The following is a 25,951-nucleotide window of genomic DNA, read 5'->3' as shown; positions in this document are numbered from 1 at the left end:
TGCAGTTTTACCTGAGTTGGTGATTTTTTCTCTTGTAGGTTTGGCCGGACACTTCTAAAGCCTTTTGCTGCAAGAGATGAACTGCTAGCATCTCCATTCAATGTTTCTCTACTACCATCATTATAAGATCTCCAAGCTTTTAAGGGGGAAAAAAGAAAAAAACACATTTTTGATAAACAGTTCCTATGTATCTATGTTACTATTAAAAATCTTCCTACTTTTACTGTTAATATAGGCATTTAAATTAGTCATATAAGTAAACTACAGCTTCTCAAGCTCTAAGCTTGTCAGATCTGACAAATTCAAGCGGTCAGGCTTGATCAGTATTAGCGTTAATTCAGTAGTTCTCATATTCACAGATGCACAGATTTTAAGGCCAGAAGGGGCTAATTTAGCCCCTGGGTATGCAGCCCTTAGGACATTCATTAATTCCTACTTCAAGTTATCTTGTGCTGAGCTAGAGCATCTCTTCTACTAGAATGACCACACTTGATTTAAAGGTTTTCAGTGAAGGAGAATTCACCGCAATCTTTGGTAAGCTGTTTAAGTATTTTGAGCCTTTTTTCCCAGGCTGAATTCATCTTCCACCTGCCAGCCAGAAGAATCTGGATCACTGGATGCTCTTAATTGCAGAACTCTTGATTTTTGCTCCTCCTTATGCTAGGCATTGTCCAAATACACAGAAAAACACAATCCCTGATCTAACGGACTTGGAGATAATAGGTAGGGAAGAGAGATATGCATGCAGTGTACTCAGGGGGATGACAGGGTTATGTATGCTCTATGAGAGCTCTTTGGCAGTTCTTTTGAAACCAATAGTGGTAGTGAAAAAGGCTGTACTCTTCCCAAGTTGGTTTATAGCCAAAACTATTCAGTGTTGCTGTAAGTGCTGTCACTTAGGGTCCCTCTAGATTTTCAGGTAAAGGTGTGATGCGATTTGATGTGTGATCCACACAGCTGGGCCTCCAGTTGTGCCACACAAGTATGGCAGGAGGTGACTGTGGAATCCAGCAGATCTAATCACCACCCTGGGCTCCTCTCGCACCAGCAAGCAGCGAATTCCCACAGCTACATGTCCAACAACTGATGGGCCTCTCAGCCACAGGGGCATAACTATTTTGCTACATAGGCAAACTAAAGCTGGATATAAACCATCTATAAAGTTTTTACACATTTTCCAGCTCTAACTTTATAGCTGGATGTACCTTTTATGGTGTGATAGTTACTTGCACATGTAGCCATTCTAAATTAATTGTGCAATTAATCAGTTAATTGTGTGATACATGTAACATGTAGAGGGGACCTTACAATTATCAAAAATTCTACTGCAGTTCTTTATCAGCGCATAGGTGTTGACTTTAGTATTTCAACTACACTTATCTGGTCTCCCATCCCTAGTATTTTAGCCCTGTATGACTATGAGTTATGAGTTTCTGTCCTATACTGTTGTGTAGTGATGCTGTAAACTGTTATGCCATGCTGTATTTTGCTTTTGAGTGGGCTGTACTTATTGGTGAGCCTCTGTCATGCAATCCACTGAAGGATGATCAGAACTGACTGGGTGTCATACATGATATTTAACTAAATGCTGGACAAAACACTAACAGTTTTGATACTTAAGACAGATGGTTGCTCACCCACTGATCACAATTATGGGTTTTACCCAAGGTACTTTGCAAAAATCAATAAGGTTTGCATTAGTGTCTATTTGGATGACTAGAAGATTGCTATTATTCAACCACTTACAATACTATTATACTTATGCATGAGAAAATATGTTTTATTTACCTGAATCTGGAGACTGAGAATCAGGCCCTAAAAAAGAAATATCAAGGTTAATACTAATGTTTATTAGCCAATTTTCCTGGCTAGGGATCTGCATACCATACACAACATTGGGCCTGATTTTTTATTCTTTGTTCAGCACAACCTTACATTGACCATGCTGGGATTTTAAAATATGCAAAGAATTTAGGAGTACATTCTTATTTTTATAACATGCACTTTATAAAAAGCAATTCGACCTAAGAACAGTACCTTAGTGAATGTTTTCATTTCTGTCTGTTACTTTTCTACCATTGCTCTGTATGAATTCATTAGGATTGCACAGATAAAAGTGGGACAAAACCTGGTTGGCATAAAGTTAATTTATTTTCATAATAACTAAAGGCATACATCCGAAACAGCTAACTAGGGTGAGTCCCCAGCTAATTAAATTAAACCGGGTTATTTGTGAGAAGCTAGTAGAGACTAAAGGATAGGTGTGTCATTGTTTTTTAAAAGTCTAAACCAGATGTTGTTACCAAGGGAATCTAGCCAATAGATTGCACATCAGTCAGCCTCTACCACCATAAATTAGACTTCTCTCAGAATGAAGTTATTCAATTTATTTCAGAAAAAATATTTAAGCTGTATAACAGCATTATTTTCTTTTCACAGCAGTAACTAGCTGTACTTTGATATGAAAGGTTATTTTAAGTACTTTATCTCTGGATTTAATTAAAAAACCTTTTACAGACCATTTTAAAGGAGTTGATGTAACTGTAATTGTAAAAATTAATCTAAGTTAAGGAAGTTTGATAGTAACTGTAATAATCTCAGAAGATCCAGTTTTCACAATATGGAAACTGTTTTGATAAATTTCCTTTGATGATGCACAGTTGGAAAAGACCTATAAAACACAAGCTAACTGTTCTATATTCACATTTTCCCCTCTGTTACCTAAATGCACCTCAGCATATTATACCACAGGTAACCCATATTTATTGCTCAATTAAATTACATTTTACAGATGATGATATTGTGCTCTGAGAGTTACAGCACTGTTATTTAATCACTGCTACCTCAGACAGGGAATAAAATAAAGAATATTTTTTTTTTACCCCCTCTTCCCCCCAGTAAATGCTAAAACGTTATTACCTTCTCATTTCTATATATGAAAAGAAATGGAACAGCTTATGGAAGGGCTTCATTTAAAAACAAAGAGGTCACATATGGGAGATATGAGATCTCTAAGTGGTAGAAGAATGTGGGAATCTGTAGGATTTCTTAGACAATTCAAAAAGAAAGACAGTAACTGTCCATATTACACAATGTATTGGCACAGGATACATTCATGTACACAGGGTGCTTTCATGATTTAAAGGCGGAGTAAGTTTGAAAAATTTTAAAGTTGAATTATAGGGTTTTTAAAACAAATTTCAATTTTTTAAATATGTAGCAATCCACTAAAATTATCGACATAAAAATGGCACTATTGAGCATCACTGCTTTTATGGACTAAGTACAGTATACAAAACCTTTTTAAAATCTCAATTTGCCTGTTTATCCATAATAAATCATACTGACTTTGTCAGACTTGTTACAGAATGTCAAACCCATAATATTAAGTCTATAATTTATACAGACAATAATCTCTAAAGGCCCAATGCTATCACTCTTATTCATGTTGCATAACACTTGTGCAAGCAGCCCTATTGATTCCAATGGGATTCTTACCCTCATGGATTAGATACTCTCAACTGAGGAATCTGTGCAAAATTTACAATCCCCTTGCATTTTTTAACTTTTTCAACCTATAAAATTTAAATGTAAAAAAACCAACAGAAGTTGTTGATCAGGTAGGGAAAAAATTGATTTAATACAAATGCTCTCTCTCATCTGTGCTTTTCGAATACTCCAGCAAGTATTTTCAAGCTGACAGTTTTCATGGTACCATTCAGCCAGGAATTAAATTATATGGCAAACCTTGTACTTTTCTCTCAAGACAGGGATTTATATTTGCTGACAGACACTTAAACTGAGTTGGGCAAATGGAGCTCTTCAATCAAATTTGCTAATATGTATTCAGGATGAGCTAGCGTAACAGTAATCTCAATATGGTGGCATGAAGCATGGAAGGTTTGAAAATATATTGAAACATCAGTATAAGTTCCCAGGTGTCAAGGGAAATGGTATGTATATATCCTATAAAGAATGTTACAGATGTAACCTATGGGGCTTTTGAACATAAAGTTTCCAGTTGAATGACCATAATAATACCAAAGAAAACTAAAGAAAATAGGGAAACCCTCAGCCAGACTTCTGTTTTATTTTAGGCCCTCTTGTTCACTAACTCTTTGAGCTTCTTTATGTATTCCAGTTGTTTGGTGCTGCTACTATACCACTTGGATAGGTTCCTCATTTATTTATACCTAGCAGGTAAGTTACACTAAATTTGGCCATATTGATGCCAATACACATTCATTAAAGTTCCAATAACTTAAACCAACCCTGAATGTTATTCTCTAATTAACAAACAGTTCTGCCTCCATACTCAATGTTTTCTACCCTTTTTATTATCTGTTTTTCTTTAATTTGTAGGAAGATTTTCTTGAAAATAAGAAGTTTGTTTCTTAAAAATGTAACTGGCTTTGACCTGTTATTTCACAACAGCAGCTATAATCTACTTGTGACAATACAGTAGTCTCCAAAATAGTTGAAATAAACAAAACCAGATCTTCATGATAATTTCCTTATGAAGAAAATAGGTGGATACAAGCAGACAAACGGGAACATGGGTAAAATGTGTGACATGGGCAAGATTTTTCTTTTTAAATTAAAACAGCTTTTCAAAATTTCTGAGGCGGTTTGACCTTTTATTTAATGTTACTGTATACAGCCAGAAAAAAAGGACATCTTCAGAAGCAAACTATATTAAGAGATTCTGGTATTGTGGAACCATGGTAACCATATAACTTAGAGCTGCCAGCAGAACTGAAATATTAGCTACTCTTTATCCCATCTTTGCAGAGAAACAGTACAGCAATTCAGCCATTACATAAAGCCATTGAAGGGTGGTATTATATTGGTTAGTCGTTATACCTGCAGCCAATAGGTTTGGAGAACTTTGAACCCTCTTCACAGCTGTTAATGTGACAGACATTGCAGCACGTTTGCGAGCACACCCACCGCTATCTGGAAGCACAAAATGATATAGACACAGCCCAAGACAAAAGGAGCAAGCACATGCAAGATATCACATGGTACAAGTACGCTATGGCAAACATGAAAACACACATGCAGTTAGGAATCATTGTTCATTTTTATAGGTTTTCAAATCCCACAAATTAGCAGAGCACACTTTTCAGGTGCTCTGTATAATGAATACAGTAATGGTAACACTGAAGTGAATAGTTACTCTTTGGTAATTGCACAAATGTGTGCATTCCAGTGCCAGAAAAACTGCTTCTGTGTACCTGATAACTAAGAACAAATAGCTGATCAAAATAAAGGATTAAATATTGCATAACATTCATTAACAATGTGCACTGTCAAATCATTTTATTGTGTGGCTAAGAAAGACACTATTCATAAATCTGGCTTGTACTTTATTGCACGGTACAGTGTGTTTGTACAGTAACATTGGTTTGTAATATGAATAACAAAACCTGCAAGTTTTTCTTCTGCTAGGCTAGGTACAGATGTTCAAAAAGCTGGAGGTGGAATCGATCAAATGATGTGGTTTTCTGTAGGTGGTGTTGTTTAGATCTGTAGTGAACAGAACACACATTCACCCTTTGATAGAAAGGGCAAATCTTTGACTGAGTTCCACCATTTTTAAACCAGTTAATGTGTCCCGAACTTCAGTTCTGTTACAGCTATAGACAGTTGGAGTTGAGCAGTATGTTGGGAGAATGACCAGAGATTAAGTGCTTACTCCCAAGTGTGTTTATCACAAGATCAAAGTTTGGGTCAGATCTGAAATTGTTAAGGTATTATAATGCATTTAGAACACTTTCTTCCACAGATGGGAGGTTTAAGGAGACAAAACCTCTTTTCTTCTACAATTATTTCCTTCCAACTTCTATCCCTTTCTCTGACCAAGGGCTGAAGATGCTGGGCCCAACAGCATTGTACCATTACTGGCAGCAATTAATATATCATGGAATTTGGTTTTTCATTCTGGGGCAACCACCATACCCTACCACACCAGTCACAGATTCATAAAACCAGTGCAGAAAATAGTCTGCATAAGTGTGTGTTTATAGAATCAAACTTTTTTCTGCTCTTTGCTCCAAAGTTGAGAGGAGGTGTGCACCTGTGTGCCTGTTTGAAAATCACAGGCTAGGATTTTTAGAAGAGCACTGTATATTTATCATATTGGGCTTGAAAGTGGCATGCTGTTTAGTTATGGGAGAGTAAACATAAATACTCCCAAGATTTGTAAACTGGCTCTGATATTCCAATGAAAATATCAGACTATACTGGTCACTGGATCTTGTGGCATGTGTGTTAAACAGCTGCTGACTGACAAATATCTGTGCTGCTGTCCTCAGACAGAAACCTTTCTGAAGTCACCTCTTCTCCCATGGCATGAGGCAAAGGCCTGAGTGATTTCAGCTATCTAGTAAGCATAGTAATCCTAACCAATGCATTTCTTGGAATTAATTATTAGTATTATTCATGTGAAGCAAGGGAAAATGGTCATTATGCCCACATGTTTACTGGAAAATGTTGACAAATATGACACTGTAGCAGTTATTTAATGTTACTCTTTCCAGTTATGTTATTATTGTCCTCTCTCCCCCATCCCCAAATATAATAAGATGACAGACCTCAGAATTACTGGTAAGAGAATTAAAGGAGTAATACAGTAAGTATTTCTTATTTCATTGCATCTTCATTACCATAGTATATAAATATTTATGTTTCTCTCATAGGAATATATCACAAGACTGACAGCATACTGTATTAGATTAGTAAAAACCAACAGTCCAAGATACAATGCTTTTGTGCTGTCATACCTTCTAATCAAACACAATACAGGCTTTATTGTCTTTCTTGACATCTGCTTTCCTTGCATTTCAGAGCAGGAAATGCAGAAGCTGAGATGTAGACTGCCACTAGTAAAAAGACCTAGTGGGCACAAATACCCCCTCAAGGGACTATACTGAGGAGTACTCCAGTGAGGCATTGCATACCTACTTTGCATGTACTCCCCACAAAAAGGTTTGGATCTCTTCCTTCAAGGTCTACATTTCAGTCACTGGACACTACCATGAATGCTTCCCTTCTTTTATTTCTCCCATTTTTTCTTTCCATTTAGCTAACTCTCTCTTAACTAACTCCACCCAAAGAATTACAGAGAAAAGTAACAACCATCACTCCTGCTAGACAAAAGAGTGATATTAGCAATATGGTATGTCAGGCACTCTGGGCATTTATATACATGCTCTGGGAGAATAGGTGGGGGGGGGGGGGAGGAAAGGGGTGTGCTTTAATTAGAGCGGCTGTTGGAAGTTGCTCCAAGAGCCACTCTAAGTAAAGCACCCAGAGTATCACATGTATCAGGGTCCCTGTGCTGAAAAACGGCAGCGGGGGTGCTTTAACTAAATCTCGTCAAATGAGCTTTAGTTAAAGTGCCCCCCACTACCATTTTTCAGCATGGGAATGCTGATACACAAGATGCTGGAGTCTGCTGGGGTGTAGTAATTACCACACTCCAGCAGACTCAATTAATGGCGTCTGCTCCGACACACTGTACAATGCATCAGAGCAGCCTCGATGCACATGTATCAGTGCCTTCTATTCACTCTATTTGTATGTTGTATCACTTTCTCATAGATTCATAAATGTTAGGGTTGGAAGGGACCTCAGTAGGTCATCGAGTCCAACCTCTTGCCCTGGGCAGGAAAGAGTGCTGGGGTTAGACGACCCCAGCCAGGTGCTTGTCCAGTCTCCTCTTGAAGACCCCCAGCGTAGGGGAGAGCACCACCTCCCTTGGAAGCCCATTTCAGATTCTGGCAACCCTTACTGTGAAGAAGTTCTTTCTAAATGTCCAACCTAAATCTGATCTCCATCAATTTGTGGTCATTGTTCCTAGGTACTCCAAGGGGTGCCCTAGTAAATAGAGCATCTCCTATTCCCTGCTGCCCTCCCCTGATTAATTTATAGGCAGCCACAAGATCACCTCTTAGCCTTCTCTTGTGAAAGCTGAAGAGATCTAGGTCCCTCAGTCTCTCCTTGTAGGGCCTTGCCTTCAGGCCTCTGACCATACAAGTGGCCTCCTCTGAACCCTCTCAAGATTCTCCGCATCCCTCTTGAAGTACGGTGCCCAAAACTGGATGTGGTACTCCAACTGTGGCCTGACCAGTGCTGCATAGGGCGGAAGCATTACCTCCCTGGACCTGCATCTGCTAATGCATGATAAAGTGCAGTTAGCCTTGTTGATCACTTCATTACATTGACAACTCATGTTCATCTTGGAGTCAACTATAACTCCAAGATCCCTTTCCACTGCTGTGCTGCTGAGAAGGTCATCTCCCAGCCTGTAAGTGTGCTGGTGGTTCTTTTTGCCCAGGTGCAGCAATTTGCACTTGTCTTTGTTGAACTGCATCCTATTTCATTTTGACCATTTTTCCAACCTGTCCAGATCTGCCTGGATCCATTCCCTACCCTCTGGTGTGTTAACTTTGCCCCATAATTTGGTATAATTTGTGAACTTGGACAGGGTGCTCTCCACGCCCTCATCTAAGTCACTCATGAAGACATTGAATAGCACTGGTCCAAGGACTGAGCCTTGTGGGACTCCACTGCCCACATCTTTCCAGGTCAATATTGACCAATCCACCACCACTCTCTGGGTGCAACCCTTAAGCTAATTTGCCACCCACCTGACTGTATAAAAATTTACATCATAGCCTGTCAGTTTATTTATGAGAAAAGAATGAGATAACATATTGAAGGCCTTCTTAAAATCTAGGTAGATGACATCTACCTTGACTCCTGCATCTAAGCATTTTGTGACCTGGCCATAAAAAGAAACAAGGTTAGTCAGGCAGGATCTACCTGCAATGAATCCGTGCTGATTTTCTTTCAGCATTATTTCCCCTGCTGGGCTCCCACAAATGTGAACCTTAATTATTTTTTTCAGAGCTTTCCAAAGGATAGAGGTGAGATTAACTGGCCTACAGTTTCCCGGTTCCTCCCTTCTCCCCTTTTTGAAAATAGAGACCACATTGGCCCTTTTTTAGTCCTGCGGGACCTGACTGGAGCACCATGAGTGCTCGACCAGCCTTTAGCCTTCTCCTTTGACTTGTTTTGTTTATTTAGATATCAAGCTTTCAAGATGGTGAAAAGGAGATGGGGGAGAACATGTCTAGAACTGGTCTATCACTGTCTTTACAGAGTTGAGTGCAGTAGGCACTGTTACTGTTTGGTTCTTAGGTGACACTGAAATACAAACAGTACTTATTAATAAACAGGAACTTCTATAGGCGAGGGCTTACAACATTAAGGTCATGTAATCTCCTGCACTGGCCCAAAAGTAACTTCATGACTAAGTCAGAGACGCAGGGGGACCCAGTATTTGTTTTCTTGCCCCCAGACAAACTAGATAAATTAAAGGAGGTTGGATCATGTGATGACTTATATTAATAAAGCTAATGCACATAAAATATTTTGCAGCCTTCCCAAATTGTGTGTTCCTCTTCCCTGGCTGCTCTTTATGAGTTTCATTTACTGCAAGCAGCTGACTTGTTTAATCATTTTAAAATTAGATGCATTTATCAAGAAGATTATTCCTGTAAAACTCCTACCTAAAATATTTATAGACAGGCAATAAGAATATATTTTAGTATATTAACTTTTATCCATTCATTAGCTATTTATGCAGGAAAACAATATCAGTATTTGCAGATACTCATGAAACATGTGGTAGACATATTTATCCAGAACGTTTCAGTTAGGAAGGCAGTGTGGTCTCAAACAGAAGGCCACAAGTCAGGAGATCCAGAGCTGTATTCCCAGGTGTCTGGATCTCTCAACCTCTCTGTACCTTAGTTTTATGAAACTGTCACCTGAACAAAATGATGCTTATCCACCTTTTAAAGTGCTTAGGAGATTCATAGATGAAAAGCCTTTATGTATTTTAAGCATTACATTTTTCAGAGGTTTCTTGCTTAATATGAGTTTAAGCTCATATTTTCATTAGAAAACTTTTTACATTGTAAGGGGCTTTGAGAAACAATGATAAGTAAAAAAAGGAAAGAAAATCCCTAGCTCAATTTTGTGCCTCTGAAATCTCCCCTTAGGACTTCTTGTTTATTTCTTAGGTATTTGGATGATGTTTTCTTGTCTTTAACTGTTGGACTTTGGGAGTTTGCTTTTTAACATCTGGTAAAGAATGAATATCAAATGCTAAAAAAATCCTCCCATATATGGTATAGTAGTGAAAACTGAAGCTCCCTAAAACATACTCTCTGTAGACAAAAATATCTTCTGCAGGGATGGCTGGGATTGACTGCCAACTCTGCAGCCACATAAGACACTATATTGGAGGCGCCTACTTTAAGTGGTAGATCTAATTTTTCATTTTCTTTTCTTTTTTTTTTTAAATGCATTTGTGCCAACCTAATGGCTTTGCAGCATCACCAGAGCTGCTGGGACAGAATTAAAGTGTTTCTTAGTTTTGATGCTGGTGCTAATTCAGTAGGTACCTAAGGGCATTGTGGGACCCAGCACCAGGTGCTTTAATTAGCGAACTATGCTAATTAAAAGTGCCCATGTGTAATGTGTATCAGCATTGCCATGTGTCCCCCCTGATAAAATGGCAGCGGGCCCTTTGAACTAAAGCTCATCAAATGTGGGTAGTTTTCAAAGCATCCTGCCGACATTTTTTCAGTGTGGAGATGCACGGTAACATTGATACATGTGATGCGGAAGGCTGGCAGAGTGTGTCAATTTTGATGCTCCAGCAGACTTAATTGAGTCTGCTCTGATGTGCTGGATTTCTAGTATGTCAGAGCAGGCTCCATGCATGTGTGTAGGAGCCCTAAGAGCCTACCCCTGTATTCATGAACTGAATCCTTCTGTGACCCAAGAGTAAATCCACAGATCCAAGATTATCACTACCTCATATTTTAGGTTTGGGCAGGTGGCTGGGAAGTGTTCTGTGCTCTTCTTGACCTGCTGCTCACAAACAGGGAAGAATTGTTTGAAAATATTGTAGTGGATGAAAACTTGGGCAGCTGAAACCACAAAATGATTGAGTTCAGGATCCTGAGGAAAGGAAGGAAGGAGAGCAGCAGGGTAAGGACTGTGGACTTCAGAAAAGCAGATTTTGACTCACTCAGGGAATTGATGGGCAGGATCCCTTGGGAGGCCAATCTCAGGGGTAAAGGAGCCCAGGAGAGCTGGTTTTATTTTAAAGAAATCTTACTGAGAAATCTTCGTAGGAATGAACCATGCCAATGTGCAGGAAGACTAGCAAGTACGGCAGAAGACCAGCGTGGCTTAGCAGGGAACTCCTCAGTGAGCTAAAACACAAAAAGGAAGCTTACAAGATGTGGAATCTTGGACAAACGACTAGGGAGGAGTATAGGAGTACTGTTTAGGCATGCAGGGATGAAATCAGGAAGGCCAAAGTGCAACTGGAGTTGCAGCTAATAGGGGATGTGAAGGGTTTCTATGAATATGTCAGCAACAAGAGAGAGATGACAGAAAGTGTGGGTCCCTTACTGAAGTGGGGAGGAATCTATTGACAGAGGATGCAGAAAAGGCTGAAGGACTCAATGCCTTTTTCACCTCAGTCTTCACAGGTAAGATCAACTCTCAGACTACTGCACCTGGCATCACAGTTTGGGGAGGGTATGAGCAGCCAACAGTGGATAAGGAACAGGTTAGGACAGTAGTTTTCAACCTTTTTCAATTTGTGGACCCCTAAAAAATTTTCAATGGAGGTGCAGACCCCTCTGGAAATTCTGAATGGTGATGTGGACTCCTTTGAGTTGTAACTTTTCATATTCACATACTTTTGATTGATCAAAGTCCTTTCATGGACACCCTTAGGCATAGTCTACAGATGTCCAAGGGTCTGCAGACCACAGGTTGAAAATCACTGGGTTAGGGACTATTTAGAAAAGCTGGATGTGTACAAGTCCATGGGAGCAGATACAATGCACCTGAAGGTGCTGAGGGAGTTGGCCAATGTGACTGCAGAGCCACTGGCCATTATCTTTGAAAACTTTGTGGCAACTGGAAGAGGCCCTGTATGATTTTCTAAGCACTTGATGATTAGGAACAGTCAGCATGGATTCACAAAGGGCAAGTCATGCCTGACCAACCTGATTGCCTTCTGTGATGAGATAACTGGCTGTGTGGATGCAGGGAAAGCAGTGGACATTTTATACTTTGACTTTAGCAAGGCTTTTGATACCATCTCCCACAGCATTCTTGCAAGTAAGCTGAGGAAGTATGGGTTGGTTGGATGAATGGACTGTAAGATGGACAGAAAAGTGTCTGGAGTGTCAGGCTCAACAGGTAGTAACCAGTGGCTCAATGTCTAGCAGGTAGCCAGCATCAAATGGAGTGCCCCAAGGGCTGTTTTTTTTCAATATCTTCATTAATGATCTGGAAGACAGGATGGATTGCATCCTCAGGAAGTTTGTGGATGACACCAAACTGGGGGGTACAGTAGATACACTGGAGGGTAGGGCTAGGATTCAGAGTGACCTAGACAAATTGGAGGATTAGACCAAAAGAAATCTCATGAGGTTCAATAAGGACAAGTGCAAAGTCCTGCACTTAGGATGGAAGAATCTCATGTACTGCTACAGCCTGGGGACTGATTGGATAAGCAGCAACTCTACAGAAAAGGACCTGGGGGTTACAGTGGACAATAAGCTGAATATGTGCTAGCAGTGTGCCCCTGTTGACAAGAAGGCTAACAGCATACTGGGCTGCATTATTACAAGTGTTGCCAGCAGATCAAGTGAAGTAATTATTCTGTTCTATTCTGCACTGGTGAGGCCACATCTGGAGTACTCTGTCCAGTTTTTGGCCCCCCACTCCAAAATTGGAGACAGTCCAGCAGAGAGCAGTGAAAATTGTTTTGCGGGCTAGGACACATGATTTATGAAGAGAGGATGAGGGAACTGGGTTTTTTTAGCCTGCAGAAGAGAAGAGTGAGAGGGGATTTGATAGCAACCTTTAACTAGCTGAAAGGTGGTTCCAAAGAGGATAGAGCTAGACTGTTCTCAGTGGTGGCAGCTGACAGAACAAGGAGCAATGGTCTCAAGTTGCAGCAAAGGAGGTTTAAGTTGGATATTAGGAAAAACTTTCACACTAGGAGAGTGGTGAAGCATTGGAACAGGTTACCTAGAGAGGTGATGGAATCTCCATCCCTGGAGGTTTTTAAGGCTTGGCTTCACAAAGCTGTATCTGGAATTACTTAGTTGGAGCTGGTTCTGTTTTGAGTAGGGGGTTGGACAAGATGACTTCCTTAAGTCCCTTCCAACCCTAATTTTCTATGATTGGAAAAGGGCAAATATAGTGGCCATCTTTAAGAAAAGGAAGAAGGAGGATCCAGGGATCTACAGACTGGTTAGCTTCACCTCAGTCCATGGAAAATCATGGATCAGGTCCCTTAAGGAATCTATTTCAAACCACTTGGAGGAGAAGAAGGTAGTTTGGAACAGTTGGCATGGATTCACCAAGGGCAAGTCTTACCTGACAAACTTCACTGCCTTCTATGATGAGATGATTGGCTTTATGGATGAAGAAAGAGCAGTTGACATGATATACCTTGACTTTAACAAGGCTTTTGATATGGTCTCCCACAACATTCTTGCAAGCAAGGTAAGAAAGTATGGGTTGGCTGAATAAACTGTAAGGTGGATAGAAAACTGGCTGGATTGTCAGGTTCAGAGGGTAGTAAATTAATGGCTTGATATCTAGTTGGCAGCCAGTAACAAGTGGAGTGCTGCAGGGGGTGGCCCTGGGGCCAGTTTTGTTCAATATTTTCATCAGTGACCTACAAGATGGAATGCAGTGTACCCTTAGCAAGTTTCCAGATGACACCAAGCTGGGAGGAGTGGTAGATACAGTAGATGGTAGGGCTAGGATTCAGAGAGACATAGACCAATTGAGGGATTGGAACAAAAGAAATCTCATGAGGTTCAGTAAGGACAACTGCAAAGTCCTGCAGTTAGGACAGAAAAATCCCATGCAGACTGGAAACTGATTAGCTAAGCAGCAGCTCTGCAGAAAAGGACCTGGGGGTCACAGTGGATAGTAAGCTGGATATGAGTCAACAGTGCGCCTTTGTTGCAAAGAAAGCTAACAGCATACTGGACTGCATTAGCAGGAGTATTGCCAGCAGATTGAGGGAAGTGATTATTTTTCTCTATTTGGCATTGGTAAGGCCACATCTGGAGTACTGTCTCCAGTTTTGGGCTCCCCACTACTGAAAGGATCTGAACAAATTGGAGAGAGTCCAACAGTGGGCAGTGAAAATGGTCATGGGGCTGGTGCACATGACTTCTGATTAGAGGCTAAGGGAACTGGTTTTATTAGTCTGGGAAATTAATTGAGGGGGAGGGAGGAGGTATTTAATGGCAGCTTTCAACTACCTGAAGGGTGGTTCAAAAAGGGATGGAGATAGACTGTTCCTAGTGGTGGCATATACCAGAACAAGGAGCAATGGACTCAAGTTGCAGCAAGGGAATTTTAAGTTAGATGTTAGGAAAAACTTTCTCGCTAGGAAGGTAGTAAAGCACTCAAAGAAGTTATCCAGAGTGGTTGTGGATTCTCCGTCCTTGAAGGTTTTTAAGACCTGGGTAGATAACGTCTTGGTTGGGATGATTTAGTTTGAGATGGTCTTGCTTTAAGCAGGAGGTTAGACTAGATGACCTCCTGAGATCTGTTCCAACCCTTATTTTCTATGTTTCTATGATTCTACAAATGTAACCCAGAACACTATGTACAGTAGTTCATACTTCAATCACTTTCATACTCAGTGGGCACATCTACACAAGGTGCTTGCTGTACATTAGCCTCATAACACTGCACAGTAGCATGATGGTTAAAAACTGTGTTAATAGCCTATTGTGCAGTGTTATCAGGCTAATGTGCAGTATGTGTTACAAACTAAATGTGCTCCAGGGCTACTGCACAGTGACTCTTGGTACTGCGCATTTAGCTAGTACTTTATTAAACAAGTACAAAACTAAATGCACAGTATCTAAGGTGCATTAATGAACATGTAGATGTGCTCAGTGAAAATGATGTCTCAGTAACATATGCTGTTTTGACACTTAATACCCTCCCTTCTCTCTTTTTTTTTGCAGCCAGGATGCATACTGCATCAGAAGAACTAAATGTATAAAATTACTTTACTCATAATTTCACTTTTTAATGGAACTGGTAACTGTGAACACTTGATATAGATATTCTTGAGTAAAACCGGCATGGTACTGGAGTTGTAAACGTACAGTAGATATACATTCAAAGTGAATTCCTCAAAAAATGTTTGTTCAGGCAATCCAAGGAAGATTCAATAACACAGCCTTATGTGCCTTTTCAGAGTCTGCTATGGAGGTGGTACAACCAAAATCCACAGCAAAAGGAATTCAGATGCATTGACTAACTTTTAAAAAATGTCATATTCTTTTAGAGAACGTGAAGTTTATATCAAAAGTCTCACTGCAACTAGGAAACATAACCTCCTTTCTTTTTGATATTATGCCATGAGGAGGTTGTAATTCACATGTGACATCATAGTAGCATTGTTAAAGTGCAGTTTTTGAACAAAACACTTTTCAGGTGAGAAACCATAAGGTTTAAATGTGAAAACTATAGTAAAATGTGTGAAGAGTAAGAAGTAGCTGAAATACCTCCGATATCAAAGTGTTATCACCTCACATAGGTATGAAGTGCTCCTTAGGTTATAAAAATGGTTACATCCACACATGCGGATATATATTTTACTGCAATGACAAATCTGACCATAAATGCAGAGTAGAGGAAAATTGTGGATATTAAAAAAATATTTTTTCCTTATTAAAGTCTTGTGTGCTCACCAAACACCATTTATAAAACAATATGGGAGAACAGCTGAGTAAATAACCAGAGAGATACTTCTGATGACCAAAGAGATATTTGAGCTAATCTGGTCCATGTGCTCATTCTGCTTGTCATTGTATTTACAGAATTTCTACCTGTCAGATTCCAGGTCCCCATGAATCAGGGTGGTATTAACACTGTAAACACACACTTAATAGAATCTTGTAAGTTTTGTCACTGATTTTAACAAGACCAAGATTTCATCTGTTTATTTAAAATGGGATTGATCCAGCTCCCACGAAAGACAATGGCACAACACCCAATGCTTTAAGTGATACAATATCAAAAAGGCCCTTTGAGTAACATGCCACTAAACAAATGCTGTAGAGTTGGGTTTTGCAGAGGGGAGGAGCTGGGTTAAAACTAGCTTTGAGTTTTCTATAACAGCAGTCTGAAAGATAATATAAATGCATCTAAATTATCAATGTTAAATTGCTTACCTCTTGTTACATATACATACATCTCAGAATAGAGAAATGTAAGAATATAGTTACAGAAGGCATGCCTTATAGCACTGTTTTCCTATGATGATGGGATGCTTTAACACACTTTCCTATGGCTGTTGTGTGTGCCATTATGCCACAGAAATATATTGGTATCATGCAATAAAACATGTTTACTAACATAAAAATATATACACATTAAACATAAGCACATATACATATCTATAACACACATACATATGACAGCAAACATGAGTGTCTGCATATATCTTATATATACATTCATGTAAAACATGCATATCAACTGTATATATAGCACACACAAATATATGCAGACATAGTAAACAACACCCTATTTAGTTTTAGTTCAACTTGTGCATGGTTATTGAATAAATTAAAAATGTTTAAATAATTTGGGCTCTAGTTTGTTTATTAAATAAAAAAATATAAGAGGAAAGAAACATTTCACAGAAATGCATACCTGTATTCATTTTGACACTGGAGGTTTTGCTACAAAAGTCTTCAGTTTTCCTGTAGAAAACAAAATGATCTATTAATTTGTCACAAGACAAAGGTATGTAGTACAAAATGTCATCAGAATTTTTTTTGCAGGAGGTGGAGGGGGAGGAAGGGACTAAGAAATCAGTGTCATATCAATGATAGTCCCATTTTAACACATGCTTTAATTAAACTGGCAACCCTTGTGCCTCTAAAGTTAAGGCTGAGTCAACACTTCCATTATAACTTAATCTATTTTCAAATGTTTGTTATCTTGGTCATAAACATTTGCTCTGGGATTAATCTGGCAATTGATTTTTGATCCCCAAATTATCAAACTAAAAAGCATCTCATGTAAAGGAATGTGGAAAATTATTTTAAAAAGTTGTTTACAGGTTTCGCACAAAAAGACTGACATAAAATAAAGACTAGGCACGTTTTCTTTTTTAACAGCCACAAGCATTCAAGCAATAGCTGTTTTTCAACAATCATCAGGAGAGTTACAGCTTTCTTCATAAAATAACTTACTATGGCATTTCTTAACATGGGATACTGTGGTGTTTCTCCCTGTTGCTTACTGCAGTACTAACAACAGACTAGGGCCTGTTTTGGCCCCAATGGAAATAAATGCCTGAAGTCTGTATTACTTCAGCAGATGAACGATTAACTTCCCAAAAGGCCTGTTCCTTAAGGGCTAATAATATGCCTTGAAGCCAATTATAAATACATTAATCCAGGAAGCTGGAACAGTTTAAGTCTCTTGGATCGGAGGTCCCTAGCTCTCCATGACATTTGAAAACAGCTAAACAAACAAACAAACAACAAACAAGGAAATAACCTGGGAGAAGGCAGCATGCCCTAAATCAAGCCTCTCAAACTCATCTAGCCTTTGGGCCCACAGACTGGCCCCACATGCCAGATTCAGCACTACAGGGTGCTCTCCAGGGCGCACATACAGCACGTACCCTGGAGCAGCCCGAGTTGCTTGCTCCATTCCTGCACACTGCAGGCAATGTGTGCTAGCACTGGCATTGGCACTAGCCTGGTATGTGGTGTGTGAAGCTGGTCCTGGGCACACACTACACAGGGCATGCGGGGTCAATCTGGGGCATGCGCTGCTTGTGGTGCCTGAGCTGGACTTGCTTGCTGGTCTAGATCCAACACACAGGGGTTAGCGTATGGGCCCGTTCTAGACTGGCCCCAGATTGCAGAGCCACATATAGCACATGCCCCAAACTGGCAGTGCACACTACATGCAGCATGTGCCAGCTCCAGCCCCGTGCAACACATGGTGCACAGAGCTGGCCCAGAACGCACTGAATCTGGCATGGGTGACTGGTTTGAGGGTCTGATCCAGACTGGCTCTGGATCCAGTGTGCAGGGCCAGTTTGGTGTGGGTGCTGCATGCAGTGCTGCAGCCCCACTTGCATTCTATGCAGCCAGCTGCAGCCCCACTCCCATGAGCAGCACACACCACATGGACTTGACATGCCAGCATGTGCTGCATGTGGCACTGGTCCACAACCCACAGGCAGCACTGTTGGCCAGAGAATCTGGCTCTGCAGGTTGGATCTGGATCTCAGGCTGTATCTCTGACACCCCTGCTCTAAATTTAGCCTAAATTGAGCTGCTTTTAACTCCTGGGGCTGTAGTTAAAAGTTTACACAGTAGTCTGAGATAAGAACACACTAGATCTGACTTTCTGTTACCTCTGTCAGTTTGTAGTGCTTTTTTAAAACCCATTTGAGATGCCAGTGGCACAGAGATAATAAAAGAAGGGAAGGCTGCAGAAATGACTCCCAGGGAACATGGCCGATGCTGAAGTTACTCCTCCCCACCTCCCTCCCCCTACACCCCCCTACACACACACACACACACACACACACACACACACACACCCCCCACTATTTTTTGATATACCATCTCTCTGCGCACCCACCCAGTTAGAACAATGATGGCACACACAGTGAGAAGGGATAGAATGCAACTATCATATTGCACTTCTTTACTGGTCACATATGGTAGTATCATCACTACTATTAACAGTGAGTTTTCTTTTGCTCTAGATTATGGGACATAACAGGGCAGATGGTAAACAAAAGGAGCAACATAGGAGCTGAGAGAAGGTATGGTGGGGTGACTAACAAAATTTCATGACATCTACTTATGGTGCAACTATCAGAAAATTAGCCCCTGAGAATTCTCAGTAGAGGATTTATAGATTAAAGAGAATCTAATTTATTTTGTTCAATTTTGATTAACTATTTTTGATTGTAACTTTAGGCTTGCATAACCGCCACAAATTATTCTTGAATGCACTGAATTCTTGGAGTGTTTTCATGCTGCTAGAGGAGACAGCATTTTCAAGTATTCTTTTAGCTTGGAACGGTTTCAGAGGCGGGACTATGAAAAGAGGCTATAAAATGCAACACTACGCAGACTCTCAGGAAAGGCTCAGTGAATACAGAACTCTTTGTATGCCCTGATGTCAAAATGATTTCTAGCAGTTAACTTTGATGAGTTTACATAAAGTTTGTTTAATTCACGCTAAAGTTTTACACATAATACTCTATTTTTTCTTGCTAAAATGGAAACAAACTGGCATCAATGGAAGTTGTTTTGACTGGGTTGAGTTTCTACAGGTCTCTCTAGTAATCTGGTCACAATTATTGAGGGATTGCATATAGAGCACCTCATCATTCCTAACTCCAGCTACTGCGCAGTTATTTAGTACTTGTATAGTAGTCATTTACAATACAAATACTAACAACTGTGCAGTCAGCATCTCATGTAGATGTGGCCAGTCTGAATCTGGATTCATTTATGAAGATTTAGGGACAAATTTTGATCTTGAATCCATACTCATAAGGTGTTTGTATGCATAAGACAGTACAAGAGAGACACAACCCAAAACAGTTCCTCATTTTTAACAAACTGGTGGTACTAATCTAAAATGATTTCTACCTTTTGCTAAAGTACTGAGGAACACTTAAAATACCACTAAAAGGAGTTCAAGAATTTAAATAGTTGCCAGAAACTTCAGAGTTATACTTCTGTGTTAACTTTTTCCTTTTTTAATTAAGTTATATCAAACAATATCTACAATTTCTATCTGTATAGACTTATATCAAGGGACTGTTGAGAATTTTAAATAATATCTACAATTTCTATCAGTATGGGCAAAAACAAATTACAAGAAGTTAAAGGTGGGGAGAGTTTATTGATCATCAGCTGCCCTGTGGCAACTGATGTGTGTGTCTGCTCCTATCCTGCAGTAAGGATAAGTAAACCAGGGCAGCCTACGCTGCAAATGAAGCAGAGTGAGGTTATTATAGTTTCCTTTCCACTTACTGTGAAATAGGAGAGGACCCACAAAGCAATTACCACAAAGCAGCAGATATGTGGACCTCTTTTAACAAGTATAAATTTGTTGTCTATCAGTATCCTAAAACTGAAAGCAATTAAGGAAAAGAAGACAGGTTTCACTGTATTTCAGGACCTTTACATGCAGTTAGTTTGACTGCTTTGTGCAAATTGCTCTCTGCGGACAGATCCCTGTGCATATATAAGCATACAACTGTGCGGGCTGGGAGCGGTCCGAGGCTTTTGGGGGCGCGCGGCAGGCTGTGGCCAGCAGCCCTGGCACATGGGTCGGGGAATTCGGCATGGCGGACTAGAATTAGGCACGGACGCATAGAGGTTGATTAAAGATTATTTTACTTACACCGTAGATGGTCACGGTGCAGGCAGGAAAACTTGCTTGCGTTGCAGTTACAGATAGAAAAGAAGAAGAGTGGACAAGAGTTCTAACCACGAACTCTGGTCCAAGGCCGGCTGAGAGCTCTAGAACCGTGAGCCCGTCGAATCAACCGGACAAAATAACCCGAGAAGAGCTCTGGATACCACGATGAGAGTCCAAAAGGTGACTGTCCATGAAAGCGTGCAGGGAAGGGTACGTCGAGGGATCAGGCGGCGACGCGGAGAGGCTAGAGGTTGATCAGGCCCCTGTATCCTCCTCTAAGACACATGCGGGGTTTGTTAGGCTCCACAGCGCGCTTAGAGTTCTCCACGAGATGGATGTGGAGTCCTCCTAAATGAGGTCCTCCCCGGAGATCTCCAACTTGGGCAGAAACCGCTCAGGCCTCTTATACGGCTAGCAAGCCAATCGCTAGCCGCCACATGGGAATAATTTAGAAACAGCCAATAGTGGGACACAAATTTACATATGGGTGGCGGGAACTCCTTTGCACCGGGGTTTTCTCTATGCAACTGAGAATTGCACCGTGCAAAGAAAGCTCCTCGTGGCGGGAAATAATTCTGCAATGCCGAAGCACACACAAAATCATACCCTTTGGGTCATGACATCCCCCCTTGCTGAAGGCACAGCTGAATTATAACATGCTTGTCACTCGGGTCGCCAGTAGCTCTTATAATGGGGCGTTGAACTAAACGGGTAAACACAAAATCAGCTAACATAAGAAGTTCGTCCTCCAGGGATCGAATTAAATAATAGCCGGCACAAATACATACACACATAACCAGATTCATAACAAAAAACTGCACGATCAGGTCTTCAGTGGGCATCATGGCGAAGTCGCGCGTCAAGCCCTCACTTCTGCTGATGATGTTATCCTTCTCGGGGCTTCTCTTCACCACGCACTCTGAATTCCGGATCTGTGAAAAGAATTCTCTTAAAACAGTTATTTTACTAATATTTACAAAATTCACATGGAACCACACTATCATTTCTAAAACATATAATACAGGTGTTTGCTACTCCGGACAACTGTCTCTTGCACACTCAACTGGATGAAATCGTCGAGGAGCTGTCGTCTAGCTCTTCCAGATAATGAAAACCTAACTCATAGGCCAGTTGCCATTGGCCTGCATCCCCTAAAATCCGAAGTTGCCGCTATTGAGTCCAGAACGCTGTAGGAGAAATCCAAACATGTATCGCTCCTCTGGTGTTCTCTGTGGCAATGATGGAAGATCGGATTCACGATGTCTTGCGCCTTGAGCCTCGGTCAGGTGTCGACGTTCCCAATCACTAGATATTCTTGGCTCCATCAGGATACGCAGTCGTGACAACTGACACAGAAGATTACTCACGGGTTGGTTCACCATTGGGTTAAGCAGAATCTGGAGGATAGCGATGTTCTTTTGCTCATAAACCTCAAGACAACTATCTATGCTGTGAATGGTCACTGGAACGGTTCCAGGATTTCGTAGATGACGGTGAGGCCATGGTCTTATTCGCTGGAGTGATGTCAGTCCTAGCGCACATGCTCTGGGGTTCCAGGCACAGTACGAGACTCCGATAATCGTTAGCATGAGTTGCTCTGCGCCTGTATGTTCTGGCCGTCCGTCATGCCATGCGTGGGCTTTTTGACCGATCAGTCCTGCAACAAGCGCTGGCAGTGGAATAGGCCAGTGAACGTTAAACGCCACCATGTCGATGTCAGTGACATGTCCTCTACTCCACGAAGCTTGTCTGACCAAGAAGCTTGCTTCTTCTTGGTTCAGCAGGTCGGACCCAAGTTCCACGACCAAACGTCCCAACCACACAGCTAGAGTTTCTTGAGGTTGGATTCTTGATTCTCTGCACAACAACTGCAGTTCAGTTCTAGTGCGAGTGTAATAGGTAGTAGCAACTTGGCTGGTTGTTGCTACAGGCTGATCTGTTACTTTGGGAGTCGATGCTGCGGTTATTGCTTCAGGCAGGAGGGGTGGATGCACTCCTCCGCTCGATTCTCCCTTCCGTCGGCAAGAAGGCGTGGTCGCTGGAAGTGACACTGCGTCGGTGGGCAGGGTCACCAGCCGAACTCTCGCGGGTTCCTCCGAAGCTCCACCCTTCTCTTTTTGGTTCTTCCACGCGGTCTCCCTCTTGCTCGGCGCCATCTTGGCGTGGCTTCTCAAGATTTTCTTTCGCAGCCGCTTCTTTGACCGCTTGAACGGCCATACGCAGCTGGGCTTTCAAACTTAAATTCTTCTGCATTAAATCGGTTACAGAATGAAAAGTTGCAGTTAGCACTCCCCCCTTGTTGCATTTCGGGGTTACCCTCTCATCTGCGGCACGTCCCTCCGTCTCCAGGTCTTCGCGGAGCTCGGATGGAAGCTCACGACCCCTCAATCTAGAGGCTACCATAAAGGGGGCGAACCGGTCGATCGGCACTGGTTCTTCACTCTCCCGAGCACATCTTAGGCAACGGGCACACTCCCAGGTGAGGGTCGGGTTTACTGTGCCTGCCGGGTTGACTCTGGCGAGGGACACAGTGTCGAGGGGCCTAAACAGGACCTGTTCATTATTCATTATACACCCGAATGCCGCGGGGTGAAGATACACTTCCCTCTCTCTCAGGGCTCCGTCTTCGGAAGCTCCCTCTTCTCCCTTCAGCGAAAGGCGTCCGCTGATAAACCTCTCACCCGTTCCGCCTGCCTGGTGGTAAGCGATATGCGCCTCCAGTTCCATGAAGTTCTCTACTTGGCTTTTTCCACTGCGCCAAGGGCAGTTCTTAACTAATTCTAGCTCCATCGTGCTTTCCCTGGATCCCATCCTCGTCGCCACATGCGGGCCGGGAGTGGTCCGAGGCTTTCGGGGGCACGCGGCGGGCTGTGGCCAGCAGCCCTGGCACGTGTGTCGGGGAATTCGGCATGGTGGACTAGAATTAGGCACGGACGCATAGAGGTTGATTAAAGATTATTTTACTTACACCGTAGATGGTCACGGTGCAGGCAGGAAAACTTGCTTGCGTTGCAGTTACAGATAGAAAAGAAGAAGAGTGGACAAGAGTTCTAACCACGAACTCTGGTCCAAGGCCGGCTGAGAGCTCTAGAACCACGAGCCCGTCGAATCAACCGGACAAAATAACCCAAGAAGAGCTCTGGATACCATGATGAGAGTCCAAAAGGTGACTGTCCATGAAAACGCGCAGGGAAGGGTACGTCGAGGGATCAGGCGGCGACGGGGAGAGGCTAGAGGTTGATCAGGCCCCTGTATCCTCCTCTAAGGCACACGCGGGGTTTGTTAGGCTCCACAGCGCGCTTAGAGTTCTCCACGAGATGGATGTGGAGTCCTCCTAAATGAGGTCCTCCCCGGAGATCTCCAACTTGGGCGGAAACCGCTCAAGCCTCTTATACGGCTAGCAAGCCAATCGCTAGCCACCACATGGGAATAATTTAGAAACAGCCAATAGTGGGACACAAATTTACATATGGGTGGCGGGAACTCCTTTGCACCGGGGTTTTCTCTATGCAACTGAGAATTGCATCATGCAAAGAAAGCTCCTCGTGGCGGGAAATAATTCTGCAGTGCCGAAGCACACACAAAATCATACCCTTTGGGTCATGACAACAGTGACTTCAGATACACATGGAGCAGTTTGCAAAATCAGGGACTGACACCATTTCATCAGTCAGGCTTTGGTTCAGGGAAGCATTTAATCAAGGACATGTCTGACTTGAAGCAACCAGGAGAAAGCACAACTGAGTTAAGCTGCTGACACACAATTTTTGTAGCATTATGAATTTTTTTCCATAGATTCATAGATTGTTAGGGGCTGGAAGGGACCTTGCAGATCATCAGGTTCAGTCCCCAAAGCCTTTTGGAAGTCTAGGTATATAACGTCTACCTTGTCTCCCATGTCCAGGTGGCGAGAGTAAGTCTGTATACTTACTTCATTTGGGAAAAATCGGGATCAGATATAAAATATTCAACAGCACTATGTACAAGAAATAAACCATGCCTGACCCCCCTACCCCAATCCTTTATTGGTGTATCCCTAGATGTATAAGTTACCTGAAGAAATGTGTCCTTAATGTTAAGAACTTAGTAAATCATTTTAACTTGACTGACTGCAACTGAAAAAAATTCTTTCTTATATGCATTCAGCACTGCTGCCACTGGATGAAGGAACACAGGAAAGTTAATGGACTGATGATTTTTTTCATGAGTTTGAAAGTGTCTTGTATTTACCTCCTGTCCTTTCCACAGAGGTATAAAAATTAGCATGTTAAAAATATGATTTTATGACAATTTATATTCATCAAGAACCAAAGGTGCACTCCCTTTGTTGTCCCCGCCATTTGTAATGAATTCCACCTCTAGCACCTTTGGTAAGTGAAGTAACTGGCATGTAATACAGCTTGCAGATGGATCGTCAGCAGGTTGCATACACCTGTGTAATTGGGCGTGCATTTGATTGATTCTGTTTTTGCTAGGTAGCCAGCAGCATCCAGCTTTTTGGGAGGGGGAAGGGGTTTTTCAGATGTGTGTGAGGAAGGGGAAGTCAGCTCTGTATTAATCTTCTTTGACAGATTGACTGAGCTCCTACTAGGGACTGAATCCCACTGCATAAAGTATCTACAAAATTTGGGAGGAAAATGACTCATGGGTTATAACTAGGGATGGATTAGTCACTGTAAATGCTGTGGAGGCTGTTTTACTGCACTTTCCCCCATGGACCTACTTGAGTCACTACCAGATGTTTATAGCCCACTTCACATAAACTTGGATTTAAAAAACACAGGAGTGGTAATGCTTCTGATTTCATCTCTGCAATAAGTATTATTATATATATATATATTATGATTTTCCACTCGAATATATTTTAACAAAAGAGAAAGAAAAGATGGGAAGCATGAACCTTCTCTAAAAACCTTTGGTTTTATCAGATGGCAACACAGCATTCATAACTAGCCTGTTTCAGGATGTGCTATTTTGCTGAACAGTGACAAAGGATTGAACACACCAACAGCAACATCAGTACTGTCTGACGCAGTGCCCTGCTGTTTCAGTACTTGTTGGTATCCGAAACCTGCAGTGCCAGAGCCCATGTGAAAGGAGGAGGCCTCTTAATTTTCTTTTGCTTCTCCCCATTATCCTCAAAAGATTTTTTTTTTTAGATTTAGAGCAGCTGGCAGAGGGACCCAGGCAGGGAAAATGCAGTGAAAGATGGCACACAAAATAGTGTGACAAATTGCAAAATAATTAGATTGCATCAGTGGCAGCTCACATATGAAGCTGTGAAGAGATGAATCACTGCCCTGCTGTGCCCCAGGCTTGGAGAGTGCGCCGTGCGCAAAGCCATGGTTTATGTGAAAATGCATCTGATAGCAAGCTCACAGACGTA

General features: G+C 41.6%; 1 protein-coding gene across 12 annotated transcripts in view; it reads right to left on the bottom strand.

Annotated features, from left to right (window-relative positions):
- The window catches only part of SORBS2 (sorbin and SH3 domain containing 2), a 278,948-nt gene that overhangs the window by 122,545 nt on the left and 130,452 nt on the right, over nucleotides 1-25,951 (bottom strand). For all 12 annotated transcript variants that reach the window (XM_059721817.1, XM_019481319.2, XM_059721824.1 and 9 more), the window contains exons 5-8: nucleotides 16,807-16,856; nucleotides 4,864-4,956; nucleotides 1,789-1,815; nucleotides 12-136 (exon numbers count right to left, since the gene is read on the bottom strand). In XM_059721817.1, coding sequence (XP_059577800.1) covers nucleotides 12-136; nucleotides 1,789-1,815; nucleotides 4,864-4,956; nucleotides 16,807-16,856 — 295 coding nt within the window. The remainder of the gene's footprint in view (nucleotides 1-11; nucleotides 137-1,788; nucleotides 1,816-4,863; nucleotides 4,957-16,806; nucleotides 16,857-25,951) is intronic.

This window comes from Alligator mississippiensis, chromosome 2 (assembly GCF_030867095.1).
Source record: "Alligator mississippiensis isolate rAllMis1 chromosome 2, rAllMis1, whole genome shotgun sequence".
Classification (NCBI taxonomy): domain Eukaryota; kingdom Metazoa; phylum Chordata; order Crocodylia; family Alligatoridae; genus Alligator; species Alligator mississippiensis.
This window is presented reverse-complemented; position numbering and strand designations above follow the sequence as displayed.